This window comes from Megalobrama amblycephala, linkage group LG13 (genome assembly GCF_018812025.1).
Source record: "Megalobrama amblycephala isolate DHTTF-2021 linkage group LG13, ASM1881202v1, whole genome shotgun sequence".
Classification (NCBI taxonomy): domain Eukaryota; kingdom Metazoa; phylum Chordata; class Actinopteri; order Cypriniformes; family Xenocyprididae; genus Megalobrama; species Megalobrama amblycephala.
Genome location: NC_063056.1, coordinates 19,739,404 through 19,757,695, shown reverse-complemented (window position 1 = coordinate 19,757,695; position 18,292 = coordinate 19,739,404). Strand labels below are relative to the sequence as shown.

Below are 18,292 nucleotides of genomic sequence, written 5' to 3'. Positions count from 1 at the left end.
CAAGCGCTGCTGAACGCGTCCGTCTCTGGCTCAGCGCCAACCAAAGAGCGAAAGCACAGTTTGAATCTGGCAGTTAAGTGACGTCACTGAACGTTCTAAATCACATATTTCTAACGTTCTAAATCTAAATCCCATATTCTCAGGGGCACATAAATAAAAATAAAAGAGATGGGCACAAAAATGACCAAATTTCCTCTCGTTTGTCGCGCCCCACCTGTCATATCTATATTCCCCACCAGTGGGGCGCGCCCCACACTTTGAGAAACGCTGGCTTATTTGATGTTATTATAAGTCATTTGCCAAAACGTGGCCCATTTTAGCTGACTTCACCCTATGCATATTACATATAATGCATCAAGTGGTAACTATAGTTTTAATACCTAAAAAAAAAAACTACAAAAAAAGAGAAAGACCATAAAAAAAAAGTCCAATGTACTGTGTTAATATAAAGGAATTTCCCGTAATTTGATTACTCACAGGTGTTTTCCACAAATTTTGAATTATGTATTATATTGTGTTGAGTTTTAGGGTTAAAAGAAATGTCCATAAACTTAAATGTCCTGGCAGAAAATTACCTGTACCATTCCAGTGCACTATTACTGACATTACAATAAAACTGCTATCAAAGAAGGGTAACAAAAAAAGAAAAGTTGATATAAAAGAAAGATTCTAAAAACTTCAGACACTTTTTGAAGAAGTGTAATTTTTATAGTTACAACAAGAACAGTTTACTGTCATAAGTGAATACAAAACTCACACATAGGCTACACCATCTCACACATTTATGTATATACAATTTTATTTCAAATCTCAATATTTCAAAACTCAAGCACAGCACTGGTTGTATCTGAAATGAGAAACCACACACAACACACACAATCAAGGAAAACATTAGCAGGATGATTAATGCACAGAGAGCATATGAACAATGACACGCCTGCACTGTGTCCCCCGTATGACCCGGAGACAATCATGTCTCACCTATCTAATTCTTTATATACATCCATTTCACCCGTTGGCTTAAGATCCTAGAGAGAGAGAGAAAGACAAACAGGGACAAGGATGAGAAGGGCGGAGACATCTTAGATTTATAGTTTGGCAGAGGTTCGATTCGGTTCATCTGCTAATATCACTAATGCAGGCATGACAGAACTGGGAGGGAACACACACACACACACACACGCACTGTCAAACAGACTGTAAAATGTTGGGACCTGTTTTTTGGAACACACACAATTACTCATTCCTCTGCTTGAGAAGGACTATAATAACTCACCATGTAGACTGCGCCTTGGGGAGGTGTCTGCTGGGAGTAGAGAGGAAGAGGAAGAAGAAAGGAAGAAATAGATTTAATAATAGAGCACAGATAGATATACATTGAGAGAGAAAGACAAGGAGAGAGAGAGAATGAAAGAAAGATGGGGTATAAAAATAGATTTAATAATACAGCAGGAGGAGAAGGAGAAACAGCAAAGTAGAGGCAGAGAAGGAGGTACTGCGCATTTCAATCACCTGTCTTAGATCGTCAGGATTTTCATAGATGTTCTCCACCTCTCTGGAGTGGTGAGACAGCGATTGCTCGACACCTACAGGAATGAACACAGACACACAGGGATTTCACATCACATCACACCAAATCCACTGTGGTTTGCTCTGTCCATCATCCTCTGCCAGGGTGAACTGACAGCCTTCAGATCTTTGATGGACAGACTCAGGGGGGAAAAGACAAATGCGGGGCCTTACTTCGGCGGGTGACGCAATAGCCCTGTCTCCATAGCAACACCCCAACAGCTACGGCAATCATGGGTATCAGAAATAGGAGAAATGAGAAGGTGGAAACATAAGAGGATGCTGAAACATCTTCTGCTGGGGGGAGTGTGAGAAAGACAGAAAAAGAAAAGCTAAGTTAGGTTACCCATCAGTGTGCAGAAGTGTGTAGAAGTGTGTGTGTGTTTGTACAGCAACACTCACCTGCAGGTGGCAGTGCAGGGCCTGGAGAAACTGTTGGCTCTTCTCAACAGGAGAATGTCAATGTGAGCAGAAAGGAATGGTTAGTGGTTAGAAATTGTTTAATTACTTTCATATATATATATATATATATATATATATATATATATATATATATATATATATATCGTCCAAGATATGAAGAAGCCACAGCGCAGTGCCTGTAACTTTAGAGGTAAACACAAAACCAATGATACCAACTGCAGACATGATGTAATGAGTATTTAAATATCCCTGAGTGTGTGTATTGGAAAGATGCAGAGATATGGAGGATGAGGAAGAGAAATGAACAAAATAAGGTTTTTGCATATGGTCTGGTGACATCATTCATGCAAACAGTGAACAAGCAGGTGCTGTTCTTATCTACAGTACCAGTCTGAGTCTCACTGTTATCTGCATGCTACATCTGATGACACTGCTGTGGTTGAAATGCTATCTAATCATAGCTGAAACTCTTGGAAATTAAAACTTGGAAATTAATAATGTATTGAATATTTGTGAATCTTTAGGATTTTTTTTTATCTGAACCATATTTAAAGGAATAGTTCACCTAGAAATTAAATTCTGTCATCATTCACTTTGATCAGTATCATATATTTTTGTCTGTTACGATAGTCACTGTGTCAGATGTGAGATTTTGACTGCTAAATTCTTGTGTCGTGAACAAGAAACATGTCAGGCTACATGTTGCTTCTCGACCAATCATCGCTCGCCGTATTTAACGACGTGTGTGATGTCATCGAGAAGGCGGAACTAACGTCTGGCTTCCAGAAACAAGAGCGTAAACAAACAATGGCTGCATCCGAAAACTTAGGCAGCTGATTTGTTGCCTCGCTGCCCTATCAGGCAATGACTCTGCAGGCAGCGTTTGCGCACAAAGGCACCTCACCAAACTGATTTCATACAGACTTCTGAGGCAGCGTAACGATTTAATGATCTGTTGTGAGCTTTGGTGAGCTTTGAAGAGCTTTGGTGATATCTAAGCAAATATTTAAAGGTGCCATCGAATGAAAAATTGAATTTACCTCAGCATAGTTGAATAACAAGAGTTCAGTACAGTCTCAAACACCATTGTTTCCTCCTTATATAAATCTCATTTGTTTAAAAGACCTCTGAAGAACAGGCGAATCTCAACATAACAGCGACTGTTACGTAACAGTCGGGATCATTAATATGTACGCCCCCAATATTTGCATATGCCAGCTCATGTTCAAGGCATTAGACAAGGGCAGGACGTCTGGATCTGTGCACAGCTGAATCATCAGACTAGGTAAGCAAGCAAGAACAATAGCGAAAAATGGCAGATGGAGCAATAATAACTGACATGATCCATGATTACATGATATTTTTTGTGATATTTATTTGTAAATTGGAGCGTGAGGATTTAAAGGGGCTGCGCCGCTTAATCGGTGCATATTTAATGATGCTTCAAAATAGGCAGTTAAAAAAATTAATTAACAAAAATCTATGGGGTATTTTGAGCTGAAACTTCACAGACACATTCAGGGGACACCTTAGACTTATATTACATCTTGTAAAAACTGGTTCTAGAGCACCTTTAATTACTAGTAATTTCTCTCTAGAAATGACATAAAAAGTGGAAAACAATGGTCAAAAATGTACATTTACACACATGGTCCCACTTTATAAGTGGCCTTAACTACTATGTACTTACATCAAAAAGTACAATGTACTTATTGGGTTCATATTGAATTGCAAAACACTTTTTCTGCTATTGAATTGGAATATGGGTAAGGTTAGGGAAAGCTTTGGTGGTATGGGTAGGTTTAAGGGTAGGGGTAAGGTGTAAGGGATGGGTCAACAGTGTAATTATAAATGTAATTACAGAAATTAATTACAGATGTAATTACATGCAGGTGTTTTTTAAATATAAGTACAATGTAAAAACATGTATGTACACAATAAGTGCATTGTATCAAATCATTAATTTAAATGTAAGTACATAGTAGTTAAGGCCACTTAATATAAAGTGGGACCAAACTAACCATTATTTTTAGCTCAAATGTCACAGAATGGAAAGCACAGGATTGTGGGATATCAAAGGCAGCGAAGGATACATCTATTCTGCTTTCAAAAATCAATCAGATGAAGGTATCTCATGAGACAGGAAGTGAAGCTAACATTGGATTCGGATGTGCCTTGATGCCTTCCCACCTTGGAATGGGTCCTTCGAAGGCAGCATTTTTCAGTTTTCGGATGAAGCCAATGGTTGTACTAACTTAATGCTAATTCCAGTACTCATTGTGTTGCTGAAGCACCTCCACTATAGTTAGCCAGCATTTATCTTTTTTCACTCAAGGAAACATCATAAACTCCACAAACCTTTCCTCCATTGCATAATTCTACCTATAGCAGCACCAATTCCATAGTCTCTTTTTCATTTGAAAAGCTGTGTATGGAAGAGCTTCTGTGCTCTTACTGGTCAGTGTCACAGATGTGACAGAACCCGTCATGAAGGACTGGAAAAAAAATGAAACATGCTAGTCTTTCTGTCGTGACACCGTGAAGTGTCGAAGTTGTCGCCCACTATGCTACACTATATGAGATAAAATTCTTCGAATTCTTGATCGATTCTTGCGTCCCAACACCCATTGTCCTTTACGAATCACCACAACACCCATACGTCAAGCAGACTGTGCCAAAATCAGGCAATTATATTGTGTAGTCTGACCTGGCATAAGTCGTTATTTACTGAAAATCTTGACATCTTCTCATCTTTCTTTGACGAATTCATTAGAGTTCATAGTTGTGCTCCCATTGATAGGGCCTCTATGCAGTGTTTACTGCTCTCTATTCCCTGAGCACAGGAAATCTGTTGAAATTGACTTCATTTGGCAAAATATGTTCATTCAGAACTCCCTACAATTCATTCACACACAGAAGAAACTTGAGTCGAAACTTGATATTACAAACGGAACACGCCTCATGGCAGAAGCAGGGATGTCCGATTCATGAATAAATCATTCAAAATGCTTTTGTGAACCGGATGCAATGCAAAGATCTGACTCAAAAGAACAATTCATTCACGAGACTGACATTGTTCTTCAGACAAAGCTATCATATGACTTCAGAAGACCTTTATTGATCACTTTAAGGGCTTTTAAAAAAGAGCACTTTTTTCCCCCATTCCACTACCCTGTGTTATGCGTTTTTTTTTATTCCACTGCCAAATATGCATTGGATGGATGTGTTTGAAATAAAAAAAATTACTCACTCTCAAGCCATAGGTGTATATGACTTTCTTCTTTCTGATGAAAACATTCAGAGTTACATTAATAAATATCCTGACGCATCCAAGCTTTATAATGGCAGTGAACGGGACCAACAAATATGAAGCTCAAAAAAGTGCAACAATCCATCATAAACGTACTCCACACAGCTCCGGAGGGTTAATAAAAGGCTTCTGAAGCGAAGCAATGCATTTGTGTAAGAAAAGTATCCATATTTAACAAGTTATAAAGTAAAATACCTAGCTTCCGCCAGACCGCCTTCCGTATTCAACTTACAAAGAAAGTGTAACACCTCTCTACTATGTCATACGCCTTCTGTATTCAACTTTTTTTGTAAGTTAGGTTCAGGTTTGGAACAACATGCTGATGAGTAAATGATGACAAAATGTTCATTTTTTGAACATCACTGCAGCAACAATCCCTTCTCAACAGCAGAACTGCAGAAGACCTATTTTCTGCACCCTGCTGCTCCAGAGACTCACTAGCCATGTTTGAAATAATCCATTATGATGGAGTTGGGTTTCATAAAATTGATTGGTCAAGGGACTTGATTGTGCTGCATTATGGAATGTGACCTCTCCGGTGACCTACATGATTCCACTAACTAATGTTCCTGTCATTCATTCATTCCGAAAATTTAATGAAACACAGAAGGCCTAACACACGCAACAAAAATAACTCCTTGGAATAAATATTCACCTGCATTCTGTTCATTTTCAGGTTTTTAAATGAGAGAGTTGACACCTTTAAAAACAAAGTGTCAGACAAAGAGAGAGAAAGAGAGAGAAACACATACACATCTTTCTCTCACCTGTATTGGCCATTGTGACGGTGTACATATATTGTATATAGTTTCCATTTTTCAGATACAGAGTGCAGGCATAAAGTCCAGCCGTCTCATTGGTCACAGGAAGCGTTACAGAGGTTGTGATCCGGCCTATAACAGCAGCTGATTGCAGAAGGCGACTGGGATCCTGAACATATGACCATCTTATATTTTTGACCTGAGATCGTTCTGAGTACATACAACTCAGATCCAGAGCACTGCTGGATGACTTGGCGTATACTGAGAGTGAAACAGAGGAGAAATGAACAAAGAAGATGATCAGTGAAGGGTTAAAATGATATATATTCATTAAACAGCCGGGTGTAGCCGGTCAGCGGTGGTTGACTGTGACTGATGTACAGTGTCTCCTCAAACACAAAGCAGCATCAATCCTGAGCTAATTGAGCTCAGTGGTTAACGGTAATGCCACAACCCACAGAGTTGTCAGCGGCAACAGGCAGGTGTAATTACACATAATGAGATCTGTAATGAGGCCTACTAAAAAACATTAAGTTAGAGAGAGGGTTATATATAGAAAGACAAGACAAAAGTAAAAGAATTGAGTGAGAAAAAGGAGAGCAGGGAGGACATAAGAGGAAAAAGAGATTAAAGTAACAAGGGAGGGAGTACGGATTAAGAACGGGAGCGAAAGATGAAAGTCAAGACACTGACTGATTGACTCTTGCATGCTGAACTACTGTGATTGATATAACAGCTTGTGCAATTATAAAATGAATCCAAGACCAGTGATGCAAGAACATGCATCATTAAGAATCAGTGAAAGAGTGTTCTGATGTGCACTCACAGATAACGACTGTTTAATCATGGACACAAAATGTGAAAACTTATTTGTAATGTTTTTAAAGGAAAACTTTTTCTAGAAATGTCCTATCATTTTCTATAGAAAACATTCTATTATTATTTTGGCACACCCTTTTTTTCAGTATTTTCAATGAATCAGTTGATCCATAAGAAACCTGGTCTGAATGATTCATTCACAAATCTGAATGATTCTGAATAACTCACTGACTCAAATAAAAACAAAACACAAATAACAACTTACATTCTGGTTTCTTCATCACTCAAAGAATCAGTGACTTCAGAAGACTTTAGATGTATTAATGCAACTTTCATGAAGTAAACTTTCACTAAAAGCCTTTCCTCCGCCTGAAAAAAAATAGTTCCTGACCATGAACAGCAACAGAAGTTACATTATTATGCCATTAGATGGCGGCAAAGATTGTCTTTATGAGTGTGTCAGTCAGTAGCGACTTTTACATTGAAAAGACTGAAATGTTGTGAACAGAACAAGACGCAAATGACAAATGCTTTGACTAGCGCTGTCAGTCACGGGAAAACCCCTTAACTGTTAAAAGGACAAGATAATACATTGGACATTTAAACAGATTTTTTTAATATGAACATAGGACTGACCTGAAGGAAAATGCTAAATCTGAATGCAGGTAATAAATTTGCTCACTCAATCTCTTTCTCACCATTTTATAAATAGTCATATGGACCATTTTTATGATCATTTTATGTTGTTTTTGCATCTTTTTGGAATTTTTGTACTTATAAGCAAAATAAGGGAATCAAGTCAAACAGGTTTGGAATGACATGAGGTTGAATAAATAATAATAGAAATGCATTTTTAAAACTATATTTAATTTAAATAATTAACATTAAAGTGTTTTGTTTTCATTCTGTTTCCTGTTCTGTTTTGCCTGAGTTCTGTTTGCTACTTAGTTCACTTAGTTACTGATTATGTTCACATGTTGTTCATTTATTTACTCCCTGCGTATTTAACCCCTTAGTTTCCTCAGTTCATTGTTCCGTGTCATTTCAGTTTGCTTGGTTATCAACATATTTTCTGTGTTTCCTGAGATTTGTAATGAAAGACTGTTCTTTTGGATATCCCTTTCAGTTAGAACTACAATTATCCAATCAATTCCCAATAGACAAAATCAAGTCCCGCCCTACATTTTTGTCATTCAGTAAGTTGTTTCACTTGGATATACATCACAATAGGGAAGAAAAGATTATTTCAATTTCTGTTTTATACTGACGTTAATATTATGTTTATAATATAGATTTATTAAATATTATTTAATGATTAAATAATGTTTTTTTAAAAATATGATTCCTTTATAATATCACACAATGGCATTAAATATCTCACACTCAGCGCTATGCTGGTGCCTGTTTTTTTATTATATAAAATATCAGATGTGAGATAAATTGCTATTTATTCACACACCAAAGTCCATCATAGATGTACTGTCAGAAAAACAATATTACCATGTAAAACACTCAGTCTGCTGGCTTGGCTGAAAGCCTTGTCATCCAGGAAGACCTCGCACAAGTAGAGTCCTCCATCCTTCAGAGCTGGGCGTAACAGGAAGGAGAAGTTCCCAGCAGCAGCCAGGGAGGTGGGGTCTATCAAATGGAGTTGGGGTTTGGTCTGGCTGATGGAACTCCTCCTCCAGCGGTCAAACTGGAATATGAGCTCCATTCTTTTTGAATCAGGATACTCCCAGTAGAGCAGCACATAGTCTCCAAGGATTTGGGGACAGGTTAGAGTGACCGGTGAATGAGAGAGGGATGCCAAAGACCTTGAGACCCCTTGTAGAGGACACAGGATAGGAAAGATTACAAAGAAAGTTAAAGTGGCGTAGGGGAAGACAAGAGACTCATCCAACACAAGAGAAAGTCCGAGATACAAAGTGCAAGGCAAAAGAGCATAAAAAGAAACTGAAGAAGCCAATCGAGTGAAAAATGGACTGTGATACAAGAACAATATTGTCAATTTAGACTGATCCCGTCCACTGTGCTGCGAGTCACTTTAGCCTCTTTGTTCTTGACACAGTCAAGCGAATAGAACATTACGAGTCCCAGAGCAAAGTCATATGGGAAGATATCAGAAACGAGACAGGCATGAAAATGGGGATTATGTTATTAAGCTCAGCAAAAGCTCTTCAGAAACATTCTGCTCTCAGATTTTATAACCCTGATTAACTGTGTGCTGACACAACATTTGAGAAGAACAAACAAAAATAATTTATTAAATTGTTGTACATTCAATGAATAATTAAAGCATGTTGAGGTTAACCAAAAGCAAGTCACTATTCAGTTATTTAAAAGAGCCTGAAGGAGAATGCTTAGGTTTGACTAGTGTAGGCTGCTGAGTAAATGCCACATAAGGAAGGTCCCATTTTATTCACAATAGTATTCCAGTAACAAAAGAGCCTATTACCATGTGTCACGTCTTTGAAAGAAAACACAGCACTCTCTGAAAGAGAAAAAAGAAAGAGTGTAAGAGAGAGAGAAAGTCAGATGTTGTTTATAATGAGGTTGAGATATTTCCTGCTGTTTTATGAGTGTAGTCTCAGATATGTAACATTGTTTGCATTAAATAATAAAAAAAAATCTACATTTTAGACACAATATTGGCAGTAACAGTACTGTCTACTTTTGTTTCGTCAATGAAAATAGTTCCAAACAAGGTAAAAGTACAATAAACCGTTGCTTCTGCAAGCAACACACAGTAACTGTGTATTCTTGAATTAATCAGTGTTTTGAATGAATTGGTTAGGTCCCGTTCTTCGTGATCCCATGTTTCAAACTTTAGTTAGTCTGTAATGTTGTTGTTAGAGTATAAATAAAATCTGTAAAATTTTAAAGCTCAAAGTTCAATGCCAAGCGAGATATTTTATTTAACAGAAGTCGCCTACATCGAACGGCCAGTTTGGACTACATCCCTCTACTTCCTTCTTTAATGACGTCACTAAAACAGTTTTTTGACTAACCTCCGCCCACAGGAATACACAAGAGTTGCGTTTGTAGAGTGTGTTTGTCGCCATGTCGTCGAAACGCTGTTATTTTCATCCCGCAGTCCAATCACCGGGTCTGATTCCGGCTCAAATTGACAGGATAAAATTAAAGACATGTTTACAATAACACTGAGCGCGTGCATCTCCACGTTATGGTAAGAGGCGTGACCTTTCCGGGCAACGTGTGCTAAGATGCTGTCGAATCACAACACAGGAACCGCTGGCACAATCAGAACTCGTTACGTATTTCTGAAGGAGGGACTTCATAGAACAAGGAAGTGATCAGCCCATTTTTATGACAGTGGAAACAGCGGTATACAGATAAGTAAATTATGTGAAAAATACTGTGTTTTTTTACACGCGAAACATGAACACATGTTATATTGCACACTATAAACACAATCAAAGCTTCAAAAAAAAACACGAAAAACGGGACCTAAGAGTGAATAATTCAATGACTCACTCATAAAGACTGTGGCTGTGTCCAAAATCGCATACTCTCTGCTGAATAAGTAATTACTTTGTGACCATTAAAAAAGTACATTCGCTATAGTATAAAGGTGTGTGGTATAAATGCAATTCAGACTTACTACATTCGTCATTGTCATGCTCCCCATCGTCAGTTGAGTCACTTAACTGTCATTCACAAATCATCTCCTTTGGCCTCATGAGATGTACATTCGATGCGCATCAGAATCTCACCAGAAGTAGTAAGTCATCCCAATACTTGTAGGCTACTGTTTTATGAATACTGTGAATTTGGACATAGGCCCGGTCTTTTCATATAATGTTTTTGCCTACTTAAGTATGAATATTCGGAAGCAGCCTGTCACTTGTTTAGTTTCTAAATTAATCAGTGCTTTAAACAAATCAGTTGAGTGAATGAGTCAAATGGGTCACTCAACATAAGCAGAGTAATACAAACAGGGGATTTTGGGGTGATTTTTTCCCCAGAACTCTCTGATTGGTGTAATTTTCTTTACAGCATCATGATTAATGAAGTCTTTCACCACATATTCTGCTGTTAAACACAATTATTTTGAAAGCTGAAATAATGTGGACTGATGGCTTCGGAAAAAGCATGTACCACTGAACTCACAAGAGGTCTGTCTTTAAACGTTTATAAGTTATAGTTAAAAATCAATTTCCCAAGGAGGAAATGAATGGAGACTGTTGAACCCTACATAAAGCCATAAGAGGGCATGATGGTGGAAAAAAAAAATGAGATGGAAGGAATTTTTGAGAGCACACCCAAAGTTTCTCAGGGGAACGTAAAAGTTCTGCAAGCGAACACAATGTTTTTTTGGTGGGGAAACACAAAGAGAACTCAAAAGTTTTGTGAGCAAAAGCAAAAGCAAAAGCACTGAAATATAATTTTTCCTTTCATCTCATTGTAGGGGCTCTGTAATATGAAGTGTATGTCTTCTACTTCTAGATAAAATATCTGTTATTTTATTTCTCTTTTAAAAGAGAGTGGTTTGGTTTATTTAACTTTCTGCATTCTAGAAAAAAAGGAACATTATATCCCTTCAATCGTGTTTAAAAGATAACATTGATTAAGCAAATGATCTGACTGGTGTGCTTTCACAAAATATCTCCAAATCTCACCGTTCACCGTTACATCCACCCTGTGCTCCGAGACAGACGTGGCATTGTTACCATGGACACGGATTCTGCAGGTATAGACTCCGATGTCTTTGCTGGTGATGCGAGGCAGCTTGCTGAGCAGACTGCCCTTGTCATGGGAGATTTCAGTATATAGCTGTTCACCCGAGGAAGACACCCACGTTCCCCAGGCAGCCACGGAGGCGGGAGACACCTGAGCTGCCAGTCTCAGAGTACTGTCCACTGTGACAGGGGGCGTGGGAGTGACAGTTACTGCAAAAGAGAGCGAGAGAATGCCTGGAGATATCAGATACATTGAGACATGAAGAATGTGGTGTGCATGGTGGGGTTGTGTAGTCTACATTTAATCAGAGCGAGTAGAACAATCCTCTCCTGTAGTTTCTTGTCATCCTGTTCTATCACACAGGAGTAGTGTCCTTGAACAGCCGCTGCAGCCCTGAAGATGAGAGAAGCATCTGCAGAGATCTCAAAAGTTCTGCCACCAAACTCTCTGCTACTGCGTCCATCTGTTTGTCCATCGATGCAGTTGGCTGATAACAAATATGACCAGCGATCCTCCCTCGCTGACATCATTTTCCAGGTGACCAGTACAGAAGATGTAGGTGGTGAATCAAAGCAGGATAGGGTGACAGATGTGTCCTCACGTACCATGACCACATCATTTAATACATTACCTATAGACCAGATTTTTAAACACACACACAGTTATTGAAAAGCACGACATTTAAAACATATAATATAGAAAAAAATCAGTATTTTTTACAATTGCTAGCAAGCGTTTACCAATACTTAAAGTACTTTTTCTAAACTCTTAGCACAGCAACACACCTACATCACACACTTAGCCAAATACTTCATTTTCTACCCCAAACTATATTTTGTTACATAAATACATACTTCATTTCATAATGCTAAATACCTTTTTCTACATATGAAAACACAGCATACCTGACTCAAAATTGAATCTATCTGTCAAAACACTAGCACTAATTTTCTATCCAACATGAACATAGTTAATCTTAGCGCAATGACTGTCAAAATATCAGTTGATGGCATTATGAAAACTGCATTACTTGTCATGTTTCAGTTCTACCTGCAGAAAATATGAAATCCATTGTTTTTATAATTCAGTTTCCTTTTACTGCAGTAAAATGCTGTAAGCCATTCTACATTTTTGGTTGAGTGTTGAATGTATGCATTCTTCGCAACATACTATCTAAGTGAACAAGTCATTATTATATAGAACGAAAAAAAAAAAAAGAAGTAGAAAGTAACAGAATTGCTGAGGGCAGCTAATGGTCAAATGGGTCTCCTATGCAGAACTTCAATTGCCCCCTTGGTTGAAATCTCTTTCTGGGGATGGGATGGGGTGTTAATGGTGCCCTATAGAGGGTGGGATGGTGTCCCCTTGGTAGTTAGTGCCCTACACAGACCACATATTCTGTGTATATGGAACAGTGGTAGTGGAATCGTTGTAGTGAAAGCTTTACATGAAGCTTTTACTCAAATGAAAACATGAAATTGCTGCCATTGATCAACAACAAATCCAACATACATGGCCTTTGGTTACTGTTGAAGCTTTTTTTCTGCCACAGAATAAAAAGAAAGTATAAAATGTAATTGTGACTTTTTATCTCACAGTTTACATCTCAAAATTCTGACATTTTTCTTGCAATTGTGAATTTACATCACACAGTTCTGACTTTTTTTCTCAGAATTGTGAGATATAAACTAGGAATTGAGAGGAAAAAAGTCAGAATTGTGAGAAAGAAAGTCACAATACCTTTTTTATTTTCTCTTCATGGTAGAAATAGCTTTCATAGGTTCCACACTTGTGAAAACATAGAGATGCACAATCCAGCACACATTCTTCCTCCTCTACTTTAACTCTTCTTCTCCCTTGTCCTGATCCAACTTCTCCTCTCCTCCTTCATCTATTCCTCCCCCTCACCCAGACATTACTTTTTCTCTCTCTGCTCCTCTGTGTTGTTCTTCATCCACACTGAACAAAACCAATTCAAAGAGTCTCTTTTTTACTGTGCATGTCCAAGTAATGGAAAGAACTTCAACACCTGACTATGCCTCCAATTGAGATTGGAAACTGCTATTTCTCAGTATTTCAGTGATCTGCTACTTAAAAATGCTTGTTTCAGTATTTGTTTTATATTAAAAAAAAATTCAGTACTTTTGAGCTGCTGTTGTTACAGAAGTAGGTTTTAAGGTTTGAAACATTAGGTCTTCATTTCTGACATGCTGTGTTTAAGCATTTGTAAATATGATCAGAAAGATCCATGATTTTGGTATGAAAAGAAAATGTAAGCATTTTAGAAATGTGTTAATTCACTGCATATTGTGGGAAAATGGCATGAATTGTGTTAATGGTATGGCCACAACAGATGGATGTTCTGCTAATTGTATTTAGAGTTTTGAAAATGTGATTGGACAGAAGTATGTTAGCAACTGGAAAAAACTGTAATCTCATTAATTCAATACATTAATTTGAGAAACTTTCATGCTGGACTGAAGCAAAAATATTTTTAAAAATAATTAATTATTTGAAAATTACTTACTGTGAGTCTGTAAATTTTTTACATAAATTTCCCCCTTAAATCCCCTTGCAGACCCCTGCGGGTCCTCAAACCCCAGTGTGAAAACCCCTGTAGTGCAGTATATGCTGCAGTTATCTATGCTAATCAGCCCATGAATATAAGCCCAATGCAATTTAATGTCTCGGTGGTTCATTTAGATAACATATATATCCCTGTTAAGTGATTCTAATCCCTAATGTATGTTTGTTTTTTTCGGTATTATATTAAATTAGTTATACTTGGGAATTTAACTTTTCAGGTTTAAATCTCTCTCTCTCTCTCTCTTTATATATATATATATATATATATATATATTTATATATATTTTTTTTACAGCCATGACTGGAATATTTCTTTCTTCATTTTAGGTTGCCTGATATAAATTTAAACTTGAAAAGTTGCATTTTCAGTATAACTGATTTAATACAATGCAATAATAATAACATATATGTAAAAAAAAAAAATAGTATATATTATATGTATATATATTCTTTATCTTTATTGTTATGCTATAACAAGCTTTTAAATTTTTTAGATAAATTTTCATACCTGCCAAGAGCGGAGAGATGATAAAACATGAACCAGAACAAACAAGTATGAAAGCATGAAAATAGTTCCCCATAGTGCTGCTAGGAAACAACATATTAATAGTTAGCTAGCTAAAGTGCAAGAGTATGCCTTCTTTTCTCGCATTTGACCACAAGCACAAGACAGGAAAATGGCCCGACACTAAGAGCTGAGAACAACATGTGACAGAAGCTGATAAACACAACAAACGTCATCACACATATAAAAACGGAAGCAGTATTACAAATATGGAGGCTGATAAAACAGAAAACACGTTAATTTATGCAGCTAAATAATCATAATGAGATAAGTCAGGCTTTTATCTGCAGTCACATAGTCCTCCTTCTGGCTATAACAAGGAACATATTATAACACCAAATATGCTAATTTTTGAACTGTAAACCGTATAAAATGTTAGTCGGTCATAAAGCAGAGTAGACTGTTAGCCAAGAGTGTGGGAATATGCTTGTAAAAAGAAAGAAAAAGAGAGTGAGAACATAAGAAAAAGGATTTAAAGATGTAATCAGAAATGGTCTTCAGCTTCAGGCTAAATGTCTTTACATCCCTGTAAATGTCTTTAATTAAAGTTAACAGACTTATCATCGCCTCCAAGTCCCATTACCAGCTCAGCTCCTAATCACCTCTGAGCAAAAGAATGAGAAAGGGTCTAAAGAAAAGAGATAAAAAATGAAGAAAACTGAAATGGAGAAAAGATGGAAGGGGCAAATGAGCTGTGGAAGAGAACTTCAGAGAGAGCAAACTAGGGCAAAGCAGCTAATGAGAGTCAAAGTACTGTACGTGTCATTGGCCCAGTGCAAACGACAGAGAGAATGAGTAAAGAGAGAGATGCTTCAGAAACTGAATGTGACTGAGATAGAGTCAAGCACTTCTGCACATGTAGGACAGAACTGTTTCAGCAATCAGAAATGATCTCACTTAAACGTACAGTTTTGTCCAATGTGATTGTTTGCCTTCTGTATAAGGAAAATAGCCTGCTTCCACAGCATAGATTCTGATCAAAATCAGTGTTCTTTCTTTGCAAAACTCTGATGCAAGGGTAAAATGAGCGCCTGTTTCAAAGATGATCTATGGCTGGCTGTAGAGTCTGTAGTGTATAGATCTTATCGGCAGGGGGAGCGCTTGTACGAGTTCACCCCGTTCAACTCGCAACTAAACTTTCCCAAAATATATTTCTGCGGCTGCGCTCATTACTTGTTCCATTGTATCGTTTTATAACTCCACGAAACTCATCTATATCTCAGCCATATCTGCGCTTACAATGGCAATTAAACTTTAGAGGAAGCACATTTCCTAATTCTTGGGTGCGGGGGGAAATTTTGTTGTTTTTCAAAATCCAGCATCAAAAAAAAAAAAAAAAAAAAAAAAAAGGCAGTACACCGGGAGTTTCGTCATTATATGACGAAGTGCCTGTGTAACACAGCGTGTGTATTTAGTGAATACAGCATTTTATAATACGAAACATTGACTGTTAACTGAATTTATGAAAGTTCCTATCTTGATTTTATCGAATTATAGTGTGGTTACTTGAAACTGAAACTAGTTTAACGGTCAAAAACCCGATGGAAAGTACCGAGCCCCCTAAATTTTAGGTGACTTCTTCCCTTTTTTTGGTGGCTTTAAATGCATGCGTGACGTCGGCATGACATCACACGAGTTGTGTCCAATGAGCGCCGCGCTTCTGATAGTTTCAACAGAGCGAACGTAGTGCGACAGGTTAGAGACTCCACCGCCTGAGAAACCCAGAACTCACTCACTGGATATTTATTCACCTGTAGGACGTTTCTTACCTGGCCGCGCCGCACTTTCGGAGGACATAAGCTGTTTACACGATTTAAAAGGGAACTAAATTGTAAACCAACTCGAGAGGGACTCGCTGAATTGGCTACAGCGACGCACTTTAACCTTAAGTTTCTCTGCTCGCCCGTTGAGAGAAACTCGAGGATCCACATAAGAGTTTCTATCTCCATCTGACTGTGTCGGTTGAGTCTTTTCGCGATTCTGTGTCGAGTTCAACAAACGGACAACAGACAAATTTTGAAAAGGAGGACTGTCCACCCTTCCCTCTGATGAACATGTCAGGACTGTTAAGCGCACTCTTTCTCCTCTTTATTCAAGGTAAGACATGTTATATGATTTTTAAATAGTGAAATGAATCACAAATTGTCGCCGGTTAAATCACTCTTTCTCTATCACTTTCATTCTAATAGATAAAGCGCTCGCGCATCTTGATAGAAATATCCTTCAGTAACGTTATATCTCGAGCGCGCGCTTCTCTCACTGAACTCTGACTACATTCATCATGACGACTAGCTATATATTCATTTTAAAATACGTTTATTAACTAACGTCAGGCCTGTGCTTTATAGTACGGGGGGAAAACAACTTTGCGGGGTTGGTGATTCATCTAGTTTCTTTTCCCAGGGGATTGTATGAGTTTGGTTTCGATAAGCGCCATGTTTCTCTAGGTGTGGCCTTGGAAGTGCTTTTTTCCTCATACTTACGTGTTGACAGGTCAGGTGTGTTTGTTTGCGAAACCATAGACCTTATCCAGTCGTCCTTCAGTGCTCTCTCCCTCGTAAAACATTTCTCTCTCTCTCTGTTCCTCATGTCCTTTTGGGTCTTTTCTCTCTTCCCGTCATATTATTTCCAGCTGAAAGGACATGGAAATCAATCCATCACGCAACAGGGTTTTTCGGACATTTTATGTATTTATTATTTATTTATTTATTTATTTTTTAAAACGTGGGTTTCAACTTAGTATTATTTTCGTCTTATCCTTTTAAAGCTATAAAAATCACGTTCAAAACGTCAAGTTGTTAAATTTTAGTTAATTTATATATCGCAGATCTGTTCTGATCATAGGCTGACGTCACCGCCTATTGTTTCGTCATATTTCACTGCACGCCTCACCTCGTGCACTTCAGCTCCTTTTGATCGTATATTCAGCAGCTCCTCAGTGTCTTTGCAGTTTAATTATTCAGTGGTCGTGTCACGGTTCGCAGGTGCACTACACCTGACAGCGAGCGAGCTGAGCTGAGCTGGTGTGAGTGTCAGGAAAAACTGGTGCTCGAGTGTCTAAGCGAGCATACACACTGTTAGAAATGTTAGATGTCGAAGTGCTACAGCAGAACATGTACATGTCGATGAAATTAAAAGCTATGAATAGTCTTATATATGGAAAATTTGTAATATATAGGAAAATACATTATGTATTAAGAGGATATGATGTCAAAGTTTTGTGACCTCATAGGATGCAGTACTTTGTCGCAACTAAAAAAACGCAATTTACTCCTTTAACTTATTCATGGTCTGGACCTCTTCTGCCTGGGCCCATTTCACAGTACATCGGCTGCACTTCAGGAGGAAAACTGGAATAACAAAACAAAGGATTTGTTTTATTTATGAACAGAGCGGCAGAAGAAGGGGTCATGATTGCCTCGCTTTAGCGAACAGTATAAACAGGCCTTGTGTTTTCTTTTTTTCCCTTCCCCTTCACATCCGTTTAGTTCAGCGTCCTGGGAGCTTTTGCCTTTATACACAGCAGTTGTGAAATATTTTAAGGGTCAAAGCATTGTT

General features: G+C 37.8%; 2 protein-coding genes across 7 annotated transcripts in view; one reads left to right on the top strand and one right to left on the bottom strand.

Annotated features, from left to right (window-relative positions):
• Positions 1-499: 499 nt before the first annotated feature.
• g6fl (g6f-like) lies at positions 500-17,343 on the bottom strand. Of its 5 annotated transcripts, none has more exons than XM_048151973.1 (12): positions 17,218-17,343; positions 11,882-12,214; positions 11,523-11,792; positions 9,338-9,373; positions 8,383-8,706; positions 6,070-6,324; positions 1,972-2,010; positions 1,744-1,866; positions 1,513-1,586; positions 1,277-1,306; positions 982-1,028; positions 500-847 (listed from the first exon to the last, which is right to left on the bottom strand). In XM_048151973.1, the coding sequence occupies exons 1-12, from the start codon at positions 17,321-17,323 to the stop codon at positions 826-828; spliced, it is 1,659 nt and encodes a 552-aa protein (XP_048007930.1). In that variant the 5' UTR covers positions 17,324-17,343; the 3' UTR covers positions 500-825. The 5 variants fall into 5 exon arrangements, with proteins under 5 accessions (XP_048007930.1, XP_048007931.1, XP_048007932.1 ...); XM_048151974.1 differs by having other exon boundaries at positions 1,277-1,303; XM_048151975.1 differs by having other exon boundaries at positions 1,744-1,863.
• The window catches only part of si:ch73-22o12.1 (nectin-2), an 84,748-nt gene continuing 82,827 nt past the window's right edge, over positions 16,372-18,292 (top strand). Inside the window, exon 1 of one of the 2 annotated variants that reach the window (XM_048151985.1) lies at positions 16,372-16,831. In XM_048151985.1, coding sequence (XP_048007942.1) covers positions 16,783-16,831 — 49 coding nt within the window. In that variant the 5' untranslated portion in view covers positions 16,372-16,782. The remainder of the gene's footprint in view (positions 16,832-18,292) is intronic. The other variant, XM_048151984.1, reaches the window with a different exon arrangement.